The 23,969-nt window shown below is 41.8% G+C and overlaps 1 protein-coding gene across 1 annotated transcript; it reads left to right on the top strand.

The window, feature by feature from the left end:
- Nucleotides 1–5,957: 5,957 nt before the first annotated feature.
- LOC311171250 (UDP-glucuronosyltransferase 3A1-like) lies at nucleotides 5,958–23,398 on the top strand (the record flags this gene model as incomplete). Its single annotated transcript, XM_084233901.1, has 7 exons — nucleotides 5,958–6,051; nucleotides 8,307–8,405; nucleotides 10,997–11,084; nucleotides 14,311–14,842; nucleotides 20,176–20,407; nucleotides 21,837–22,056; nucleotides 23,125–23,398. 7 exons carry the CDS (start codon nucleotides 5,958–5,960, stop codon nucleotides 23,396–23,398), a joined length of 1,539 nt encoding a protein of 512 aa, XP_084090027.1.
- Between the last annotated feature and the right edge of the window lie 571 nt (nucleotides 23,399–23,969).

Below are 23,969 nucleotides of genomic sequence, written 5' to 3'. Positions count from 1 at the left end.
AAGCTGGAACTTTAAAATGATAGTAAAATTGATGAAGTCCTGTCCAGGCTGATGAAGAAAACAAATTCAGTTGCTTTCCTATATGCCAAAAAGAACAATTGAAATTTAAAATGAAAAAAACCAAACCAGCACCATTACATTAGTCTTAGTGCAATAAGAAAAGGAAATGAGAAAAGAAAGCAAATATTGTTAAAAAAAGATGTAAAATATAATGCAAATTATGTATAAAATATATATAATATATTGTAAAATATAAATTAGTAAAAAGAAAGGAAATGAAAGATACAGATTTGGAAGGAAGAAATAAAATTGTCTTTGTGTGCAGATGTCAGGATTATCTCCCTGATATTAAGGTCATTGATTATATTTTCATGTGTTAATTTTCAAAAATTTATGCCATGTCTTGAAATTCTCAAAACCCATCTTATTTAAAAAATTTTTTAGTTTCATTTAAAAACAAGTACCCCCACTAAATTCAATAATAGCACTCACAGAATCACTATACCAACTGCTAAATAAATTAGATTGTTTCTACACCTTCATATGGCCTAACTCTTTCCTTTAAAACATTTACCATGCTTATTGTTGCTTCATTTATTATTTGTAATGATTTGCTCAATATCTGCTCTCCCTGCCAAAATGTAAACTCCCTAAGGACAAAGATCTAGATTTATTGAAATACTGGACCAAAGTATTAAGTCATGTGTTTCTTGACTAGCCTTTTATACTTTTATACTCTGCTATTGCCCGAGGTATAAGTTGGAGATTTATTCTGATTCAATCATTGAATTCAAGAAGACTTCTTGGATTATTCTCTTTCTTGCCTTAAAATTGCAGTCAGCTCAAAAAAACTGCTGGGATTTTGGCAGTATCACTGCTGGAGGTTTTTGCACTGGGTCTGGCAGTTGAAAGACTGTCAAATTAAACTGCTGGTGAGGAGGCTTGCCTACTGAGAAGCTGCCAGCTCACTACCTGTGACTTAGGCTTGGACCTTGGTCTCTGCTCAGCAGATGCTATCTGGGCTAGGACAAATGGTATTTGGCCATGTGCCAGCCTGTAAACTCGCTCTCCCTCCATCTTCTCTCTGTCTTTCTCTCTCTCTTCCTTTCCTTACTCCCTGAATAAGTATGTCCTATAATTGTTGTTTCTCCCCATGAGTCTACTTTTGGGTCTTGTCTTGCATTCTTTTTTTTTTTTTTTAAAGATTTATTTATTTATTTATTTATTTATTTATACAAGCACTGGGTACAGTCAGAAGCGCGGGAGGGTGAGAGAATTCACCAGAGCCAGAGCGGGGAGCAGAGTAGGCAGAAGGACCGAAGGACACTGCCGAGGGGAGCAGCGGGCGGCAGGAGAGGTCTGCGCGCCATGTGGGACCCTCCTCCGGTGGCCGAGGAGTAGCCGGGCATCGAACCGGCACTGCAGAGGCTGCGGGCAGCTTCGCAACCCAGCACTCAACCGCTGCGCCACCGGGGAGGCCCTTGTCTTGCATTCTTAAGGGCATGAGTCAGTACCTACCAAGCAGGTCAATCCGGTTCCCTGGGTTTGCTCTATTTTACCACCTCCATCCCTGAAATCTGATAAATAACATTGGATGAGTCATGAGATGATGCCTCTATTTGTTCCTTCCAGCATCCAATTCAATTTATCAGTGTGGGCTAGATGAGATGGAAATCTGATCTCATCACTACCCACTTAGAAAATCGTGTTGTCCTCCTTTATGTGGAATACAAAGCTTCTGAGATTTCTCTCTGGTTACCACACTCCAGGGTGATCAGATCTGGAGGGTGGGATGTGTCTTAACTGACTTAGCAGGATTCTTACTAAAATTGGACAACCAGATATGAACCCAAAGTCCAAACCAGGACCTGGTTCAGAAGAGAGCTCACATGAGCCTCACTAGAGTTTGGTCAAGGAGAGAATCTTTGTCAGGAATAAGTTGATGAGAAACGACTGACAGGAACTTGAGTAGAACAGTAGTGGAGGGAGTCTTGTTCAGTGATCCGACATTAAGGCCAGAGGCTTTCTCTATACGCTGGCTTAGAAAGATTCCTTGGGTACGTGTCTCAGCAGGTCAAAGACAGGGCAACAGGACAAGATGGAGGCCTTGTCTAGAAGAGAACTCAGAGGCACCTCCATTTAGTGAGGGAGGGAATCCTGGTTGCATTGTGCGTGGGTGCTTTGTGTCTAGGCCATGCTGTGTTCTTAGAAATCTCTTATCAAGGTGAAATGAAACATCTTCCACTTGTCCTTCAATACCCAGTGTTATCATGTTCCCAGGTTGTGTGGCTGGGCCTGACCACCACGCCTACAACACAGCTCTGCATCCCCTTTGAAGGATTTTTCTTTCTATATTGAAAATATTTTTTAACATACATGTCTGTATTTAGAAACTTTAAGAACCCAAAATTGAGAGACAGGGTTCTATTTATCTTGATTTTAAAACACCTGGCCAGTGCCCTGAATAGAATGTGCTGGGACAAGCAGGTAAGCACTTATAGCAATGTGGCCGGATGTACGTTTGGTCAACAAAAGTCAATTCTCTTTCTCTGGTGGCTGAAGAAAAAGAACATGAATTTAAAAACATAATGCAGGGCCTCCCTGGTGGCACAAGGGGTTGAACACAGCACTGTGAGGGCTGTCCACAGCCTCTGTAGCACAAGTTCAATCCCCGGTCGGCCAGAGAGCTACCCACATGGTACAGCAGACCTCTCTGCTGACTCGCCTGCTGCTCCCCTCAGCGGTGTATTTCAGTCAGTGTATTTCAGTCAGTCTGCCTATTCCATTCCCTACTGTCTCTCTGGTGAATCCTCTCACCTGTACCCCAGTTCTTGTATGCATAAATAAATAAATTTAAAAAAAGCATAATGCCACTTACATTAGCCCCACAAATTGTGTGAGCAAATCAGTCCTGTACAGAGTGGATTCCCATGATGCTGAAGCTGAGTCACTTCATGGCAGGTTCTCTGGTCCATTGAATTCTGTAGCACAGAATACTTGTTACACCCCCGTGGGTTTTCTTTGTCCCCAGAGACAAACTGGAGACCCCTCCCTCCAAAGTCCTTGACTATCAGAATTTCTGCGGTAGCATTTAGCAATAAGCAGAATGAGGGAACATGAAAGAAAAGACGATCCAGTGACATTTGTTAAAGATTACACTGAAGCCAGTCATCAAAGCTATTCCAGTGAGGTCTTGCATTGTGGGAGAGAGACTGGCTCAACCTTGATTACATTAAGGAGGAGTTAAATATGTAACCAGAGAGTAGGGTGGACATCAGTGGCTGCAAAATTAGTACTCAGAAACCTTTGGGGTCAGAAGCATAATCCGGCTAAAATGATCTAACAGGATTCTTTCTGTGAGCAGCCAGGTGATTGGATTACCTGGGGGATGGTAGAGGATAAGGAACCTAAGGTGATCAGATGTAGAGGATGGAGTGTGGCTAAACCGACTTAGCAGGATTGTTGCTTCATTTTGGACGATGCAAAGATGAACGCAGATCCAAATTAGGACTTGGTTCAGAGGAGAGCCCACAGGAGCCTCACGAGAATTTGGTCAAGGAGAGAATCTTTGTTAGGAGTAAGTCGATGGGAAAATACTAGCCAGAACATGATCAGATCATCAGTGGGGGGACTCTTGTTAAAGGAAGACCAGATCCATCAGAAAGGAGTGGTAGAAGAATTCTTTGTAAAGGAGTTAGCAGGATTATTTGGGAAAGTGTATCAGTAAGTTAAGGACAGGCCAACTGCGTTTTGCCCATGCTGTGTTCTGCTCTCAGAAGTGCCATTCCACTTTGTTAGTATAAAATAGCGTCTATTTGTCCTTCAATACTGTGTTACTATTTTCCCAGGTTGTGTGGCTGAGCCTGGCCACCACACCTGCAACACAGTTCACTGCATCCTCTTTTGAAGCATATTTCTTACTAAATTGAAATTGTTTCTGAACATGTATATCTCTATTCAGAAACTTTAAAAACCCCAAATTCAGAAACCAGGTCCTATTTATCTTGATGTTAAAGCACTTAGCTAGTGCTTTTAACAGACAGTGCTGAGACAGACAATAATTGATCCACTCTTCACACTGTATCCTGAAGTAAACTCTAAACTCTAAATTATGTTATATTTAACATAAAACATGATGCATATTGGATATGAAGATAGGTGAATTTCTCCAATACCTAAGTGCATGAAAAGGCTTTCCAAATATGTCTCTGAAATCCTGGTGCAGCACTGATAGTGTCAACCATCTTAACTAATCTGTAATATAAATATAAAAATCTTTCACACTGCTAAGTCACCATGAATTGAGTCAAAATACAAAATAAACAGTGGGAGAAAAATATTCATAATGTACATCATATATAAGGGACTACTATTCCAATATTTTGAAAAATGAATAAAACTCAGAATGAAGCTATGAAACGTGCACACCTTGGAACAATAGGCAGCTATGAACTACAGTGAGCAAGACAATATAACTGAAATGACTGTGTTCACATACTGAAAGTATAAAGAAGTAAAGTGTAAGAATACATATCATATGCTCTTTTATTTTTCAGGAAAAAGAAAAAAGGAGAATCAAAATAATTTATTTCTACCAGCATTCCTTTGCAAACTGAGGCAAAAGAGACTAAACCAGAGGATAATGTGATGGATTGTGTACAGGTTATTGGAATAGCGCAGAGAATGATTGGTAAAGTAGGTGTAAGTTCCATGGATTCATCCTTTCACCTAATTTTACTTTTGGCAGCAACTTAGTCTTCTGCATAACAAATTTATATTTGAATCAAAAATAAGGGAGGGGGATCTTAATATGGAACATAAACAGAAATATAAGAACTCAGTATTTTTTCAAATATATAACTTAACCTCACTGCATTAAAAAAAGGAATAAACAAAATTGACTTTGGAATATAATATGTTGATTCTGTGTACTATCGATCTAAAAGAACTGCAATCTATTGAGTAGGTTTGCTATTGAGTTGGTGGATAGCTAGATCGGAACCTTCCTGGGCCCGTAGTGTGAAGGAACAAATGAGTAAATGACAGCAAAGACATTGAGGGTCAGATTTCTTGTCTTTGGAAACAGCAAGTACAAAAGTGATTAGTGGCTATGGAGGTTTATTGGAATTGAAGGTATCGATATGAATTTATAAGTTTTTCACTAACCACATCCATACTATATAGAGTGATAATGACATGTCATACTTACAGCTGTATTTTGCAACTTTGTCCACCGAATGGGATTATAAACAATGGTCCATCATCAGAGATCTGCACTTTTAGAAACTGTGTCCTTGTTTCTAAATATAATATCCAAAAAGGTGGTAAGTGTCCGTATGTGTGCATGTGATCACCGGCCTCTCTCTAGTCTCTCCTTATCGTGAGAACTATAAGGGAAAAGTGGAGTTAAGAGCAAGTCATTTTCCTTTGAGGATCAGCTTCTGATTTTGAGCTTGGGATACTAGCAGGGGTTTAGGCAGGAACCTGTAGAGATGGGTCATGGGGGTGCGTGCCATCAGTAGAGCCAATACAGAGGAGACAGGCGCCCATCACTTTGGGAACAATCCCTAAATGCAAGTCACTCGGAGGTAGAATATTCTTCGACAAGATTTGCTCTGGTGCCGACCCTTTCCGGTGGAGTATTTTCTTTGTGGATAGTGTGATGATTGAGTGGACAGAGAGGGGTTTAAAAAAACTCACCTACCTCTCCCTCCGGTGGCCCAAGGTTGGGGAGCGTGAGTATAGACTGTCCACGGCGCAGGCAGCAGCGTGCAAAGGGACAGTCAAAAAAGGCAGGAGAGATAGGCGGTGTCTCTTATCTCTTCTGAAGGGGCAGGCCAGCAGCCAGCAGCTTTGCGTCACTGCCTGTGCACTGTGCACCTAGGAGGCTCACCAGACCCTCTGCTTGGTTCTGGGGCTCAGCACAACTGGGTTCTGAAGCTTTTACAGCAGTGAACATGGGGGAGCAGAGTGCTCTGCTTCTAGTGGGCTTCCTACTGCCTGGACTCCTGCTCTCAGAAGCCTCCAAAATCTTGACTCAGTCCATTCTGGGTGAGTACCAGCAGGCAGGCATAACCTGGTAACCTTGCTAGAGCTGAGGAAACAGTTATAGGATGGAGGGTCACTCTGCGTGGCATTCCAGTCCGGGCTTGTGTTCAGGGCTGGAGTGGGGAGACGTGCTTGGGGTGGGCTGTGGGCAGAGAGGGGCCTCCACTGCTGAGGTAGAGAAGTTGGTTCTGGAGAAAACAGCGATTTCCTTTCCTGTCCTTTTCTGCCTTCGAAGTGCTTCCCACAGATCATGGCTGTGGCCAGAAGTTCAGTCCTGAGCTTGAGACTCAGTCTCCTTCTCCAGGGTGCTAGTGGAACGGTTAGACTTTCACCCTAAAATTCTGGAGGGTGCACGGTAGTTGCCACTAGAGAGAGGGTGGTGAAGTCCATTTCAGGAGACTGAGGTCCTTCCTTCCAGGAGGTCATGGGCAGTCACTCCTGGGGGAGCAGCGCGGATTTGGAGCGGCCATTAATTGGAAACTCTGAGGTGATGAGGGAGAGGACCCTTGGACAGCTGAGTCCTTGGGAGCCCCCCTTCCTTCCACGTGTGCTGGTGGAATTTTTGAAGGATATTAAAGCAGTTAAATCCGCATATTGTTGACGAAGTTTTATTCCCTTCACTTTTGCCCAAAGGGAACAGAAGATGAACAGGGGAAAAATTGATTAGAACAAAGTTCTCTGAGGCTGGAGTTTCTTCATGAGGTTTATTCAGCCATCCCAAAGGCGGGTGAGCCCCCTGAAGTCATCTCCAAGAATCTTGAGAGGGGACGTGAGGGTCAGGGAAGGGAGCCACCTTTGTAGGAGCGCACCAGACCCCCCCTACTGTCACTCCCCAGAAATTCTCTGACCTGGTGTCTTCTCACAAAACCATCTTCCAGAGTCCACTCATTCTGCTCTTCATGGTGAGGGCTGCTGACAAGCAGTGTCCTAAGCACCTTGCTCCAGTTTAAACCCCCCCCTTTTTTTTGATGATAGAGGCAACAGGAAAGACTTCCTCCTTTCTTTTTTTTTTAAATTAAGTTTTTATTCTTACAGTGTTTGCTTTCTTTTCTCAGGTGTAGTCCCCATAGAATTTCTACCTTTCTTGAAAGTACCTTATTCTGTTTCAGACCCCCAGAGGGAGCTGGTGCGTTAGTGCTGCAGCTCTCCCTCCGTCTCCGAGTGAACTCAGCTCACCTAGACCCTCCATGATTTGCTGCTTGCATGGGGATGCCTTCTTCAAGCACCTTCCAGGAGATAAATGTTAGCAAGAGCAGGCAGTCTGGTGAATCGGATTTTGTGATTTCTATCACCCAGACAATACAAGTACAGATTAAAAAAAAAACTAGAGTAATTCCCACAGGTACAAATTATTTTGGTAGTTCTACCTCCCTCTCTTCTGACCCAACCCTTGTGGACCTTCATCCCCCCAAAAATCTTTACTGCCTGACTTTGGTAAATTCTATTTTTCTCCTCCATCTGACTTTTGGTGCTGTTGTGTTCTATGAATACAAGAAAAATGCCTCAAGATGCCATATTGGTATGATGGAACTTGTACCTCCACTGAGAATTAAGCTTTTCTTTCCTTAGGAGCCCAGGATGGCTGTAGGATGGGTATGTCTGGATCTGCCATGCATATAGGATCCTACAGGCCAACCTTGTGGAATCAAAGGTTATCTTAACTGTCTTAATTGCAGATTGCAGGCCCCAACTGAGAAATTGCCTGCCAGATATATTTGAATCCCCAGGATTTTAACTCTGAGTGGTGGCCACATGTCCTTCCCCTCCAGTGACCATTTCTGAACTCACTTGATGCTTTCATATTTCTGGTTTCTATACTAGTATAAATTTTCAAGATGAGGGATCCCAGATTTTGCTCTGGGATCCTCAGAAACCCTCACACTCCACTGCACAGCAGTGCCAGTATTTCCCTCAATGCAGTTACTTCTTCAGGGCACAGCATAGCAACAGGCCCCAGCTAAGGTGCAGCACACCCCTCAGATCAGGGAGGAAGCTCATCACAGATCAGAGAAGCTCATCACAGTCACAGAGACCACTAGTCGCCAAGGGAATCCTTGACCGGGATTCCCAGAGGTCAACGACTAGGGTGTCCTGGTCCTGATCTGGGGTATACGAAGTGAGCTAGAGGGACTTGAAGAAGCTCCTCATCAACTTTCTATCCACCAGCAACTCTGTTTCCTTACTCTGATTTCACTAATCCAGCATGTCAGTGTCAGACCTTCCATTCTCCTCTTTACAAATCTGCGTTTTGTTCCAAGGTGGAAGCCATTATCTACTGATGGACCGGGCGTCTCAGATCCTTCAAGATCATGGTCATAATGTCACCATGCTTCATCTTGCAAATCACTTTATCCCAGGTATGTTTTTGCATAGTTATTGATTTTTTGTATTCCAGGCAAAGAGAGAAAATATCTTTTGAAAGAACGGAAAAGTGTTTGTGTGTGTGTGTGTGTGTGCACACACAAGCACACACTGGATAACTTATTCTCTCTGTAGACCTGGCATCCTCATGATATACCTCCATGTTTCATCCCCTCATCTGGTTGCTACTTCATTCAGGCAGCCTCTATCCATCATTATTGGTAATTTTGATAAATTCTACTCTATAATGTGGTTATATTTGTATTGTATAGAAATTTTCAGCCACATTGAAGACTACTCTTATGTAAGGACAGCTGTTATCTGAACTTGTGTATTAACTATTTGCTTGGAGAATTCCCTAGGGTTACTTTTTATTAATAGTGTTCTATTTACAAATCTAATAGATAAATCACTTCAGGTATGTCTAGGTAGCAAATGCTTGTAATGCTTAAATATAGTGTTGTTCCAATCAAGAACTGAGATCGCAAGTATAAGATGCCATCCTAGAGATGATTTATTTGTCTGAAGTGTTGACTCTCTTTCCCCAGGACAACTTCTCTAACTCTCTAATTATCAGGTGGAAAGACAATCTCCAGGTGACAGGTCCTCTTTGTTTTGATGAAATAGTCCATTTACATCATGTATCCTTAGGGCCTGGCTTACAAACCAATTTATGTTCAGAGCAATCGACTTCTGACCAGACAAGTCCCACATCTTTTAGCTAGTTCTGCCTTTTTGGGTATGTAGGTAGGACAGTAGCATAGGTTAATAGGAGAACGCTCTGTCTTGGAATTCAGGCTTTTGATTGAACTTGGGTGCGCCTCTGTTTATCACTCAAGTGGGGCTCACCTTAGCACTGACAGTGAAATATAAAGTAGCTTCGTCTGCCGTCACCAAGGTGAAGTCAATTTCTTATTGGATTTACAGAACTTAAGAAAATATAACTACCTTTCTTTCTCAAATTTGGAAACAAGTGAAAGAAAGTTACGAGAGTTAGCAGAAGATGATCAAAATGCCCCATATATCAAACTGACAGGGGGATTTATCTTTAGATCTTCATTAAATATCAATGCCAAGGAGAGGCGTGGAAGGGAGCCCTGCATAAGCCTAGATTAAGCTTTGATACTGTTCTGCTTCATCCTTTGTAGTGGTCATCCCTGGTTTTCGGTATTTTTCTCATAGATTCATGTTGCATGGTTCGCAGGAAGATTCCAACTCCAGAACTTTCATTCTACGCAGCTCTCTGTTCTCTGGCAATCTTCTTTGTGAGTTCTAGTTGTGTTAGGGGGAAAAGGATGTCCCAAAGCAAATTCCATATAGGCTTTGTGGACTCCACCCCCACCCCAGGTCAAAGCCAAAGACACTGGGAACTCCAAATCCCATCACCACCAAAGGGAAGGTGGCTGGGACCTGAGGGTGGGGTTAAGCAGCCAGGTGGATACAAAAGGCAGACACGTGGGCTTTGGGGGGCTCTCCATTTTGGGCTCGCGGCCAGCTTGCAGCGTCCGGTCAGCTCTGAGAGTGACTTTGGGTTTCCAGGTCGTCGGATCGGGTAGGACGCATTAAAGACTTTATTTCCCTATTTTCTCCCTGAGTTGTACCTTTTCCTTATTTTCTTTTTCTCTTGTAAATAAACCTTTTATTAACCCTTTTGTGTGTGTCTGTAGTAGAGTATTCATAAGTCTCTTTAAAGCGCGCGGGTGAGGACCCACAGCCAGAAACCCGTTTAATATCGGGGCTACTCTATAACAGTTGCATGTTCTTCCCCCCTCCAAACTGGGTCTCCTCCATTTAGGGAGATGACCAGGCCAGCTTTGGGTTCCTTGCCTTCATCACCTGGATATTTTCTGTAGGCTTTTGTGTCATCAGTATCCTGTAGAGTCTGGTGTCCACTCTCTAAACACATTCGAAACATACATTTGGTCTCATTTTTTTTTTTTGCCGTGTAGATAAGGAAGGCAAATATAGAACTATCACTTTCTCATGGCCACAGACTGAAATTCTTCACAGTCAATATTTAAAACACTTACTTGTTTTTTAATTAATTTTTTTGTTGTTACGTGGCTCACTTGCCTTGGTTTATTTTTTTTTTTAATTTTTTAATTGATTTTCTTGTTGGGTAACATTGCATTATAACACTGTATAAGTTCCAGATGTGCATGATTGAAAATTGGCATGTGTATGTGCTCCATGAAACTCTGCACGAAAAATGCAACTTTGCTCTTCACCATCCCACTGTTCCCTGCTTCCACCCTCACCCCCCACCGCCCTTTCTGCTAACTGCTGATTGATCTCAGAGACCCAAAGTTTATTTTTGTTTGTTTTAGTTCATCTGTTTGTTTTCTTTTTATAGTACAATCATATTGTAAAGCACTTTATTGAAGTGATATGGGCATATATATATATATATTATTGCATGCATAATATAAAGCTGTATCTATAAACTTCATATGGACATGTAATACGCTATGTGTATTTTTGTAGTTACACACAAACCTGTGGTTGCATCAACATAACCACGATAACACATAATTGTCACCCTCAGATTTCTCATGTCCCTCTTAATCTCCCATCCTATCCCTCCCAGCTACCGCTTTTCTCTGCCAGTCAAATGCTGCTACAGCACTAAATGTTAAATGCGTGCCTCTAGTGACCACCTTCTTCACACCATCAAGGTGTGGACCCGGGGATCAGTCTTACCACTGAGTGCTGCCTGCAATGAGGTCAGGGTGACTGAGAATCAAAAGCTCAGGACACACGGTTCTGCTCAGAGTGTCTGTCAAATCGTAGATCTTGTGACTCAAGAACTACCACCCAAACTGACACCACCAGAGAGGTGAGACCTTGGTGAGACCTGACCCAGGGTCCTGAAAAATGAAACCATTTTTTTTGTTTCTCAGTTGAAACTTCTGAGTGAAGGAGGGGAAGTTTCTCCTACTTGGGTCAGGCTTACTTGTCTAGAAAATTTTGATTACATCAAAAAAGGACATGTTCGGGGTTTTTTCTCAATAAAGGACATGGGGGGTTTCAAAAGTGTCAGCAGCCAAACTTCAAAACTGGTGTCAGACTCTTAATTACAAATAGGTTGTGGGGAAAAGACGAGGCTTGTTTATGGACAAGTATCAGAGAATGAGTATTATTTTAAATTTAGGCTTAAATACTTTGGAACTGAGTAAAAAAAAAATTGCATGTATCAATTGAAGTAGTGAAATGGAATTTTTCCTAAAAGAGAGAACACTGAGGAACTAGAAGGGGCAAAGTCTGTATTTTTTTAAAGATTTATTTATTTATGCATACAAGAGCTAGGGTGCAATCCAGAGGTGCAGGGGTGTGTGTGGGAGGATTCACCAGAGACAGAGTGGGGAGCAGAACGGGCAGAAACACTGAGGTCTACTAGCCATATTTTTAAAGAAAACTTTAAGTGGAAACTTCTGGTACTTAACATTAAGTAAAAGTGACTGGATTATTGTAACATTCCAATAAAAATTATCAGCTGCTCTGATTGAAGAACTGAGAAAGACAGCAAACTTCAAAAGGCAAGTGTTCAAATAGATATAAAATTATTATGATATTTCTCTGGATATTTTTTAGATTTCAAAAAGAGAAAAGTATCATACAAAGAAATCAGCTGGACTGCAACTGAACATTTTGAAAAAGAATTTGGAAAATTTATTGCTTTCATGTTGACAGAAGGTTTTCTTGGAAGGTAATTTTCTTGTATTCTTTGGATGACTCAATTGTACAAATGAATGAGTGTGAACACTTGGAGTGACTTTAAGAGGAACAGATGATGTCATGGATAGATGGAGGGAGGGAGAGACTAAGAGGAGGTGATGGATGGAAGGATTGAGTAGATGAGATTCATAAGCTCGGTCATCGCACTACAAACTGTCCCTCTCCCACTGTAAGCCTGAATGTATTTCTGTATAGTATGATCGCAACTCCTAGTACTTTCTGGCAGCAAGTCAAGCTCTGATACTTGTCCATATTTCCCCAGCACAGAAGGAGGCATAACAACTCAATTTCTCACTGTCAGTAGGCAAATTAGAGTCCACATTTTTTTTTAGATTTATTTATTTATGCATGCAAGAGCTGGGGTACAGGCCAGAGATATGGAGGGTGAGAGGATCCACCAGAGACAGAGTGGGGAACAGAACAGGCAGACTGACTGAAATGCACTGCTGAGGGGAGCAGTGGGCGAGTCAGGAGAGGTCTGCTGCGCCATGTGGGCTGCTCCCTGGTGGGCCGGGGATCGAACTCATGCTGCAGAGGCTGCGGATTGCTTCATAGTGCGGTGCTTAATCCCTTGCGCCACCAGGGAGGCCCAAATAGAGTCCACATTTTATACTGTTTTCCTCCTCGTCACACAAATTCAAGAATGAAAAAATACTTACATTGATTTTTCTTTTCTTTTTTAAAAAAGATTTATATATTTATGCAAGCAAGAACTGGGGTGTAGGCCAGAGGTGCGGGGAGTGAGAGGATTCACCAGAGACAGAGTGGGGAACAGAACGGGCAGACTGACTGAAATACACTGCTGAGGGGAGCAGCGGGTGAGACAGTAGAGGTCTGCTGTGCCATGTGGGTAGCTCCCTGGCTCGGGATCGAACTCATGCTGTGCTCAGAATCAGGCTGTCAGGCCCATTGGTGGTCTCCTGGGTTCAGCATCATCCTGGTTTGAGACAGACTTCATCTCAGAGGGTTATGGTTCCTTGGACACTGATGAGCCTGAGACATGTTTAACGAGGTCTCTCAAACATAATCACAAGGACACCATGAAAGAAGGGGTTGAATGAAATGAAATGAAGAGACTATTGAGAGGTTGAGGAAAGAATTAGGACAAGGGAAACAGAGGGAAAGAAAAGGAGGCAACACTATAGCATCTTTAAACTTTAAAGAGGATGTGGGTGTTAACCCAGAGAAAGGTGAACATTCTAAAAGGGAGCATTTGGCCACCGGAAAGGCTTCCAGTTCAAATACACAGAGACAATATTTGATTCCTGGGCAGCCTCTTACCCTGTATTGGCCACAGCCCTCCCCACACCGCTTCACCTGGGGGCTTTTCACCTTGCAGGTCCCAGCAGAATGGGAGCCCATCAGCTGCTGATAATGTCCTAGTGCTGACACTTAACCCCTTGCGCCACCAGGGAAGACCCCAAAAGTTTATTTTCTTTGCAGGCAGTGGTAGGGAAACAAGTATAGTGACATAAATATGAGTTAAATGAGGTTATCAGTAAAATTTTAGCATTAACTTCTCTGAGCACTCCAGCAAGCATGAATTGGCAAGGCTAATCACTAGCCTCAAACATGCTTTTATTTTTCTTTGTTTTTAATTGCTTAATCCTGAGACTTAAAGGACATATATCTCATGGTCCGCTTAGAAGATGGATTCTAAAATTATCATTAGAAAGCTCCCTTGGTGAGGCATTCGGTTAAATGGAGGACACAGAAGATTTTTCTTAATTTAAATGCAGTATCATGAATATTGATGGACTATGTGGAGTTACTTACATAGTTTGGCTGGGAAATAGGATTGTTTCTCACAGAGACAATTTAGAGATGAGAATGAGTCTGTCTCAAGCAGACATGGAACTATGAGATCTGCTACAGCAGACAGCTCCCAGAACAGAAGAACCTTGGATTGTAGGAATACCTGCCTCTCTACATCAGCCAGAGAGGGGGGCAGGGAGCAAATGAAAACATTCTGGGGCATAAACACCTGGACCAGCATCACCAGAGCGGAAAGCATTTGTTGAGCAGTTGATGCAATTGGTGGACAGGAGCTAGATTGGGTGTCCCTTACCTTGAACAGTGTTTTTGAGCCCAAGATTATCCTAATTATTGCAAATAATTTCACACCTCCAATGACTATTTATCATCATTATTATTTTTTTCTTACAGAGACACATTTGAAAACCATATGCGTTTAATGGAACTATATGGCGTTCGATGTAACCATCTGCTAAGGAGAAGAAATATCATAAATTACTTAAAGAATGAGAACTTTGATTTAGTATTTGTTGATGGATTTGACTTCTGTTCTTTCCTGGTTGCTGAGAAGCTTGGAAAACCATTTGTGGCCTTGAATGCATGTTCCTTTGGCACTTTAGACATTGGCCTACCAAGTCCCATATCTTATGTGCCAGTATACAATTCCTTGTTAACTGACCACATGGACTTCTGGGGCCGTGTAAAGAATTTTCTGATGTTCTTGAACTCGTACATGTTTCAACGGAAATTCTACTCTACTTTTGACGACACTATCAAGAGGAATTTTCCAGAAGGCTCTAGACCAGTTTTGTCTCATCTTCTAAAGAAAGCCGAGCTGTGGTTTATAAACTCTGACTTTGCCCTTGAATTTGCTCGGCCCCTACTCCCCAACACTGTGTATGTTGGAGGCTTAATGGCCGGGCCTACAAAACCAGTACCTCGGGTAAGTTAAGCCTTAGCACTCACTATGGACTTCATCCAGAGTCTCAGTACAGAGTTTGTGGCTGCCCCTTCCAGGGGGCTTCTGAGAGTGAAGTAGAATGAAACAAGAAAACCCTCAGGGTATATACCATTGTGTTTTGTTTTGTTTTGTTTTATATTTCATTTCAGTTGATTTCAATTTCATTTAAATTTTTTTTAATTTATATATTTTTTATATCATTTTTCATTTTTGCACAATGTATGCATTTTCATCTTGGTTATATTCCCCACGCAATTCCCACCCCCCTTGTTTTGATCCTACTCCCTCCCTCCCCCTGGCACCCCCCATAGTGTGTCTCTGGTTTATAGTTGCTTATTGATTTTGTTTTTTTTTGTTTTTTGTTTTTTTTTTTAATAGAGGCATGTTTTTTTATTTATTTGTTTGTTTTTGTTTTTTGTTTATACATGCACTGGGTACAGTCAGAAGCGCGGGAGGGTGAGAGAATTCACCAGAGCCAGAGCGGGGAGCAGAGCAGGCAGAAGGACCGAAGTACACTGCTGAGGGGAGCAGCGGGCGGCAGGAGAGGTCTGCGCGCCATGTGGGACCCTCCTCCGGTGGCCGGGGAGCAGCCGGGGATCGAACCGGCGCCCCAGAGGCCGCGGGCAGCTTCGCAACCCAGTGCTCAACCGCTGCGCCACCGGGGAGGCCCGCTTATTGATTTTGATTTGTACTTTATTATAATTAGTCTTTTTCCTGGTCCCTTATTTAGCTTTTCTAAATTCCTGCTAAGAATGAGACCATCCAGTATTTTTCTTTTTCTTTCTGGCTTATTTCATTGAGCATGCTTATTTAATTTTATATACTAGTGTAAATAATCTATTTTTTATTTTATTTTATTGTGGTAAGAACACTTAATATGATATCTAATTTCTAAACAATTCTTAACAGTGTGATACACTATTGTTGACCTTAGTGTTTTACAAAGATCTCAAGACCTGATTCATCTTGTTTAACTGAAACTCTTCCTAGTTGAATAGTGACTGCCTTTTACTCCTTCTTCTAACTCTTAGAACCCAATTTCAGTTTTTTGGATTCTGTGAATTTGATTATTTTAGAAACTTCATGTAAATGAAATCATGCAGTGTTTTCCGCCCTGTGATTGGCTCATTTCACTTAGCATAATGTCTCAGTGTTCATCCATGTTTTCAGCTTTCATAGGATTTCCATCTTTTTTTTTTTTTTAAGATTGATTTATTTATGCATTCAAGAGCTGGGGTACAGGCCAGAGATGAGGGGTGTGTGTGTGTGTGTGTGTGTGTGTGTGTGTGTGAGAGAGAGAGAGAGAGAGAGAGAGAGAGAGAGAGAGAGAGAGAGAGAGAGAGAGGATTCACCAGAGGCAGAGTGGGGAACAGAACAGGCAGACTGACTGGAATATACTGCTGAGGGGAGCAGCGGGAGAGACAGGAGAGGTCTATGGTGCTATGTAGATGGCTCCCTGTGCTGCAGAGGCTTCCGATTGCTTCATAGTGCGGTGCTTAACCCCTTGTGCCACCAGGGAGGCCCCGAATTTCCATCTTTTTAAGGATAAGTACTATTTTACTGTATATATGTACCGTACTTTCTTTATCCATGTATCTTCTCATTTGTACCGATGTTATTGCTACATCTCAGCTATTGTGAATAGTGCTTCAGTGAACATGGGAGTGCAGCTATCTCTTTGAGATTCTGATTTCCATTCTTTTGAGTATATACACCAAAAGGGGATGGCTGGATCATATGGTAATTCTATTTTTGTGTGATCTTCATACTGGTTTCCATAGCGATTGTCCCATTTGCATTCCGCAAAAGAGTGTGTACAGATGGGAATTTCTCCATATCCTTAACACTTGCTGTCTTTCTTTTTTTGTGGTAATACTTATTCCAACAGATACGAGGTAATAGCACTGTGGTTTTGACTTGCATTTCCCTGATTACTAGTGGTGTTGAATATTTCTCCATATACTTGCTGGCCATTTGAGTGTTATAGTTGAAGAAATGTTTATTCTAGGCCTAGCCTGTTTTTAAATGGGGTTATTAGACTTTTTTTGCTATTGAGCAACAAGACTTATCTATGCATTTTGGAGATTAACCTCTTAAAGGTATGTAGTTTGCAAACATTTCTTTCCATTCAGTAGGGTTTTTTTTTTTTTCCGCACTGTTGATTATTTCTTTTGGTGTGGGTAACCTTTTAGTTAGATGTAGTCCCATGTTTATTTATGGTTTTGCTGCCTGTACATGTTGCTATACCATTGAAATAATTGTTATGAACAGTATTGTGAAGTTTCCCCTGCATTTTCTTCTAAAAGCGTCAGAGTTTCAGGTCTTACATCTAAGCCTTTAATCTATTTTGAGTTAATTTTGTGGTGTGGTGTAAGGTAAGGGTGCAGTTACATTCTTAGTGTAATGTTGGTATTTGGCATCCTTTAATTTTGATTTGTTTTTCTCCCTTTAACAATTCTTTTAAAGAGGTCTAGGGGTGATAAATGATCTCAACATTTGCTTCTTTAGTTAAGTCTTCTTCCCTCTTAATTTTTGAAGGGCACTTTTATATGACAGTTTTTAAGGATCATTATTGAGGACAGTCATGAAGGACAGTTTTGAAGGACAGGAAGGCTATAATTCCATTCCCTTCTTGTCTTCAAAATTTCTGCTGAAAAAACAAATGACAAATTTATGGAGACTCCCTTGACTGTGACAAGTCACTTTCTTCTTAATTCTATTTAATTTCTCTTTTAATTCTGTTTGTTTTTGATCTTTGACAATTTGAATATAATGTGAGAATTTGCTATTAGATGTAGACTTCTTTAGATTTCTTTATTTGGTCTGTTTTGGGCTTCTTGCATCTAAATGTCCATTTCCTTTTCCACATTTGGGATGGCTTAGCCATTATTTTGTAAAATATGTTTCTGGTTCTGTCTCCCATATATTAATATTTCTGAGACTCTAATAAGGCATATGGTCTTCTTCTTGTTGATGTCCTGTAAGTCCCTTAAGCTTTCTTCATTCTTTTTCAATCTTTGTCCCTCAGTTGAATTATTTCCAATGAAATAATCTTCATACTTACTTATCTTTTCTTCTGTTTGCTTTAATTATTATTGAACTCATTTAGTAAGTTTTCCAGCGCAGTTATTCAGTTCTTGACCTCCATGACTTCTGTTTACTAGTTTTAAAATACTTTTTTATCTTTGCTGAAATTTTCAGCATATTCATGTGCTGTTCTCATGCTCTCAGTGAACGAGACATCTATTTTCAATTCTCTGTGATGTAATTCCTATAATTCTGTTTAATTATATTTGATTTATGGAGATATCTCTTGTTCCTTGCTGAACATCTTTTCTTGATTCTTCATCTTCCTTGATTCCCAGTGTTGGTGTGTGTATAGGAAATGTAGCCCCCTCCCCCAGTCTTCATGAACAGCCATCAGACTAGAGAAAATCCCACTAATCAGCCTGGCCAGAGAATAATGGAAGTAGGTACAATGGAACGCAAATAACGAATAGAGAGTAATGGTCTGCATCTAATAGCAGGATAAAGTCCTAGCTCAAGCAATAACACACACACACACACACACACACACAAGTACAACACATATATGTTCACAGAAATAAAAGGTATATAGATTGGGAAGGAAGGAGTAAAAGTGTATTTGTAAATGACTGATTATGTAGAAAATCTGAAAGAAAATAAAAAAGACTACTAAAACTAATGAGCTCTTATAGCAATGTAATATACAAATTAATCTGCAAAACACAATCCTTTTCCTGTATACCAGCAATGAATAGAAGGAATGTGAAATTAAAACCACAAAGCTATTTATATTAGCATCACCAAAAATGAATACTTAGGAATTAATCTAACAACATATATGACAATCTATTTATCATTCTTTATAAAAATTAACCAACATGAGCCATAGACCTAAATATAAAGTGGAAAAAGATACATCACCTATAAGACAATATAGGAGAAAGTCTAGATAAACTAGGGTTTAGCAATTACTTTTTATTTTATTATTTTCTTAAGATTTATTTATTTATGCAAGAACTGGGGTATAAGCCAGAGGAGCAGGGAGTGAGAGGATTCACCAGGGAGAGTGGGGAGCAGAACAGGCAGATCTTCTGAAATACACTGCTGAGGGGAGCAGCAGGCAAGGCAGGAGAGGTCTGCTGTGCCATGTGGGTTAGCTCCCTGGCCGGCCGGGGATCGAACTTGCACTGCAGTGGCTGGTGATAGCTTGATAGCGCTGTTTTTAACCCCAATGCACCAGGAAAGCCTAGCAATTACTTTTTAGATCAAAAATTAAAGGTACATTTTATGAAAGGAAGAATTAATATGTGGACTAAATTTAAATACTAAAATTAAACATTTCTGTTCTGGGCAAGACGTTGTCAAGAGAATGCAACTGTGCGTAAATATATGCAAAAGAAATGTCAATTCAAAATACATAAAGAACTATTAAAGTCAACATAAGAAAACAAATCAAGTAAAATATGATCCAAAACATTAGTAGTCACTTCAACGAGGACGATATACAGATGATGATTAAGCATAAGGAGACATAAGAGGGAGACATTCTCCAGTATCAGCACTTCAGCCTCCAGAAGGCTCACTGCCCCTGCTGGGCCAGGACAGCAACCATTCTCTCCCAGACACTAGATCCTCCCTCTAGAATTGGAATATTCCCAGATGAGCCTGTCTCCTGTGACCTAGAATTGGGCATGAGGAATACAGTGATACTGGGGTCAGGTGATATTTTTATGAAGAAAATGATTCCCACATTCTTAACTTCTCTCTTCTGTGAAACATTGTAATACATAAAAGACCTTTTTTTCTGAAAGATGGGGAGAATTATTCCACATGTAACTCCATATTTGGTGTGTCTGTGGCAAGAGGTGAATCCAGGAACTTCCTTTGTCATAATATCAAACCACCTTTGTACACATGAAAGTTCTGGATGTAGGCGGAGCTGTTGGTGTGGTAGCATGTGAAAAGCACCTCATGTGCAATGTGAGCTACGTGCTAGCTGGTTACCCCAAGCTTCTTCATATCCTTTTGTCATTGTTTAAAGTATTAAATGGAAAAGTGTCTCCTGAATCTCAGAAATGAGAAATGACTCTGAGGCCATCCACAAACAGTGGAAATGAGCACAGGCAGAGAGACTATGGTGTGTCCCAGGGGCAAGAGAACAGTTTCAAGAAAATGAGCTCTCTCCCCTGACAGAAGGGCATGTCTAGTTAATGGCTGACTTTCATTTCATGGCTGTCTAGGATTTCATCAACCATTTTCTTCCTGTTTTTCCCCTTTCCTCTCTCCAGGAATTTGAGAATTTCATCACCAAGTATAACGACTCTGGCTTTATCCTGGTGGCCTTCGGTTCTGTAGTGGACAACTATCTATCTCAAGAGTTTCTCATGGAGATGAACATAGCCTTGGCCGGTCTCCATCAAGGGGTGATATGGAAGTGTAAGAACTGTGACTGGCCCAAAGATGTCAAATTAGCAGCAAATGTGAAAGTTGTAGACTGGCTTCCTCAGAATGACCTCTTGGGTAAGGACTGCCCATGTCTGCTCTGATCTTTAGGGGCCCTCTGGGACCTTTTATTGAGCAATATTATCAGCATGAAAGGAACACATGGTAGGGAAAGGGGAGGCATGAGTCAGCTAGCTTGAGCTCTTGGGAAATCAGACTAGTTTTCAAAGTAAACAAGGGCCATATTCTTTCCTTTATTGTTTTTATCCCTATTCCTATCCTGATCTGTGCAGCCAGAAATAATATTTCTTGTCAGGTTATTTTGAGCCTACTATATTTCAGACTGAACAAGCTCATCTAAACACGATCCAAGACAGTTTATGAGCTCTGGGAACACATGGCTGGAAGTACATGGTTGCTATTTTCTGTGGTCTCTTGAGCACCTTGCCATGATGTTCTACCCATTCCCGACCTCCCCCCACCCCACTTCATCGTCCTCCAGGGCAAATTGTGTGAGCAAACTTCACAGAGTTGATTCCCATGATGTCTGATGGGTGGGCCTAAATACCCGAATGCCAAGCTGAGCCATTCCACAATAAGTTCTTGGGTCTGTCGAATTCTCTGTACAGAGAACTTGTTACATTGCTGAGGGTTTTTTTTTTTTTTTTTTGGTCCCGAGAAATAATTTGGAGACCCCTCACTGCCAGAGTCCCTGACTGTATCAGAATTCTAAGCTGATATTATGGTTCAAACTATATTGGGCATTTGAGACAGAGTTCTGAGCATTCAATGAACAGGGTCTAGGGCAAGAGGCAGATTCATAATTGAGCGGCACAGTTTAAGATACTCTCTACTTTCTTAACATTTATTTTGGTTTTCTAGAAGAAGTTGAAGTGAAATTGGAAATGATGAGGCATATGTTTCGGCATTCCTACCTTAAGGAATGTCTCAGAAATTGAGGATAAATACACAAAGTATAAGTTTTGTGAATACTACCTTAGTTATGATGTCAATTAAACTTGTTAGGAATTCATGAAAGAGGAAAATAATGGGCAGTGGATAAGAGAGGGAGAGGCCTAGAGAGTCAGAGCTAGATTCAGAGCTAGATTCAGAGTGAGAGTGAGCTAGAAAGAGAGAGAGAGAGAGAGAGAAGCAGAGTGACAGAGTAACAAAGAGTAAGAGAGAACAGAAATTAGAGAGTGAAGGGAGAGACAGATGGAAAAAGAAAAGTGAATCACTGAATGGGAGGAAAGACACATTGCTTATCACCCTGCTCTTCAGCTCTCCCTGGTCCTGACTCTCAGAAGCACTGTGGTCCAGATGAACATTCTCTACAGAGATAAGCCCAGAATCTTGTATCATAGAATATGGGCCTTTGAGTGTGTCCTAAGCTAAACCAGTAAATTCATTTTTCCAAACATGCTTTAAGATCATTTGCTATATCCTTTACCTGATGTTCTGAAAGTGTCCATCTTGAATATTCTGCTCCGTTTCTTATTCACAACAGCTCACCCTTCCATTCGCCTTTTCGTCACCCACGGTGGAATGAATAGCGTGATGGAGGCCATCGAGCACGGTGTACCCATTGTGGGGGTTCCTGGCGGTGTGGACCAACCCCACAACCTGGCGCGGGTACAGGCCAAGAAGTTTGGTCTCTATATTCCTGTCAAGCAGATGAAGGCAGAGACCTTGGCTCTGAAGATCAAGCAAGTCATAGACGACCCCAGGTATGGAGCTGTCTGGGCTTGAGACTCTTCTGGTTACTGAGGGAGCAGGAAACAGAAATTGCGAAGGGTTTTTGTGATTTAAGTTTCTAGAACAGCTATAATATGTAGGTGATGGTAAGAGCAGAACTGTTTGTTTCCTGATAGGAGGAGCAGAGTCAGTTAGATGAGATGCTGGTACTGTCTACTTTCTATGTTGTGAGGGACTTGAACAACTTACACTCATTCTTTTTGAAAGTTGTTGTTTTGGGGGTATTTATAGTAGAATTGCAACTGAGGCAGGAGTTTGCTTTTCTACATCACAAATACACCATGGCCTTTTCCACCTTGGCTCTTTGTGCTGTTTTCTAGAACACTCCTTCCCTGGTCTCCACCATGACACTTCCTCCGAGAAACTCTCTGAGTCCTACCTAGACTCTTCTGACAACAGCTGTCATAATTCATTAATCCCTTCAGGTATCTCAGGATCAATAGAATCACCCCGATTCTATCTGCGTTCTCGTCTCATCTACCTCTGCAGTAGAAATTACTGCTCTCCCCACAAGACAGCTCTGTGTCTCTTATTCTCCACAGTTCACTGCACCTAGCACAGAGTTTTCTCAAAGCTGGTTTGAGTGAAAGTCTGCAAATCAACTATAAAGCCCCAGTGTGCTCTTAGACAACTTCCCATCCAGCACACTTATCTTGTACCCAGGAAGGACTGAATATATTATTTGTGTTTGAAGGACATGAAGGGTATATTCTATCATATGTGCTTATATATACTGTTTCCTCTAATGTAAAATAAAACTCCTTCTAATAGAGGCTGGTCCTTAAAGACGGCCATTTTTTTATAGTCTAGCACTTCTAACACTCAGCCTGGATCTTTGCATGGAGGCACCAGTGTGAGCTTCCAGGGTTCTCAGCTCAACAGTGCAAAGGCCAGGCCAACACTCTCCTTAAAACAAAGTCTCCTGGGACGTGGTGGGAGGGTGTGTGGGTGCAAGGTCACTGTACTCATAGGTACTGTTTCCTTTAATGTAAAAGCTGCTCAGATATGTGAGTGATGCCCCGCTCTGTCTCTGCCCACAGGTACAAATCTGCAGCGGCGGCTGCCAGTGTCATCAGGCGCTCCCACCCCTTGACCCCTGCTCAGAGGCTGGTGGGCTGGACCAACCACATCCTCCAGACAGGGGGTGCGGCACACCTCAAGCCGCATGCCTTCCAGCAGCCGTGGCATGAGCAGTACATGTTGGACGTGTTGGTGTTCCTGCTGGTGGTCACTCTGGGCGCCATGTGGGTCTGTGTGAAGCTGGTGGGCCTGGTGGTCAGGTGTTCGGGGGTCAGGAAACTGAAGAGGATCTGATGCCCCCCTGCAGCCTTGGAGGGGGAAATATGAGGGCACTGCTGTTTTGAAGGCTTTGCCAGTGAGACCCACCCCCCCACCACACACGTGTTGTGCTTCGTGTAACATGGCACACAAATTTCTCTTCACTATTTAGTCCCTCTGTTTAAAAATCCTTGTGTGGCAACTTGGGATTCTTTTTGGTAAGTTGTTTTAAAATATGTATCATGTAAAATTGTCCATTTTGACCATTAAGGATACAGTTCAGTGGTGGAAGTACATTCACATTATTTTTCAATCACTACGTGTCTCCTCTTCCCAAACTTATCTACACGCATTAGCTATAACTCCCCGTGTCTCCACCTTCCCACTGCTCAAGCCTTGGCAGCCAGGGTTCACTTTGTGTATCCATGGAGTTGAGGTGGGGCTTCTGGTGGACCCCTCTGCTCAGACACAGACCTCCATCATCCAGCCCCAACCTTCTCCTCATCCCTGTCCTAGCCCAGTGCTCTGACTCTTCTTCCTGCTGACAGGACACTTCTCTCCCCTTTACTCCTTCTTTCACTTTGGCAGTTTGGCCATTTTTGTTCTT

The sequence above is a fragment of the Talpa europaea genome (assembly GCF_964194135.1).
Source record: "Talpa europaea genome assembly, chromosome: 5".
Lineage (NCBI taxonomy): Eukaryota > Metazoa > Chordata > Mammalia > Eulipotyphla > Talpidae > Talpa > Talpa europaea.
The sequence above is the reverse complement of the archived record's forward strand: the minus strand, read 5'-3'. Positions and strand labels throughout refer to the sequence as shown.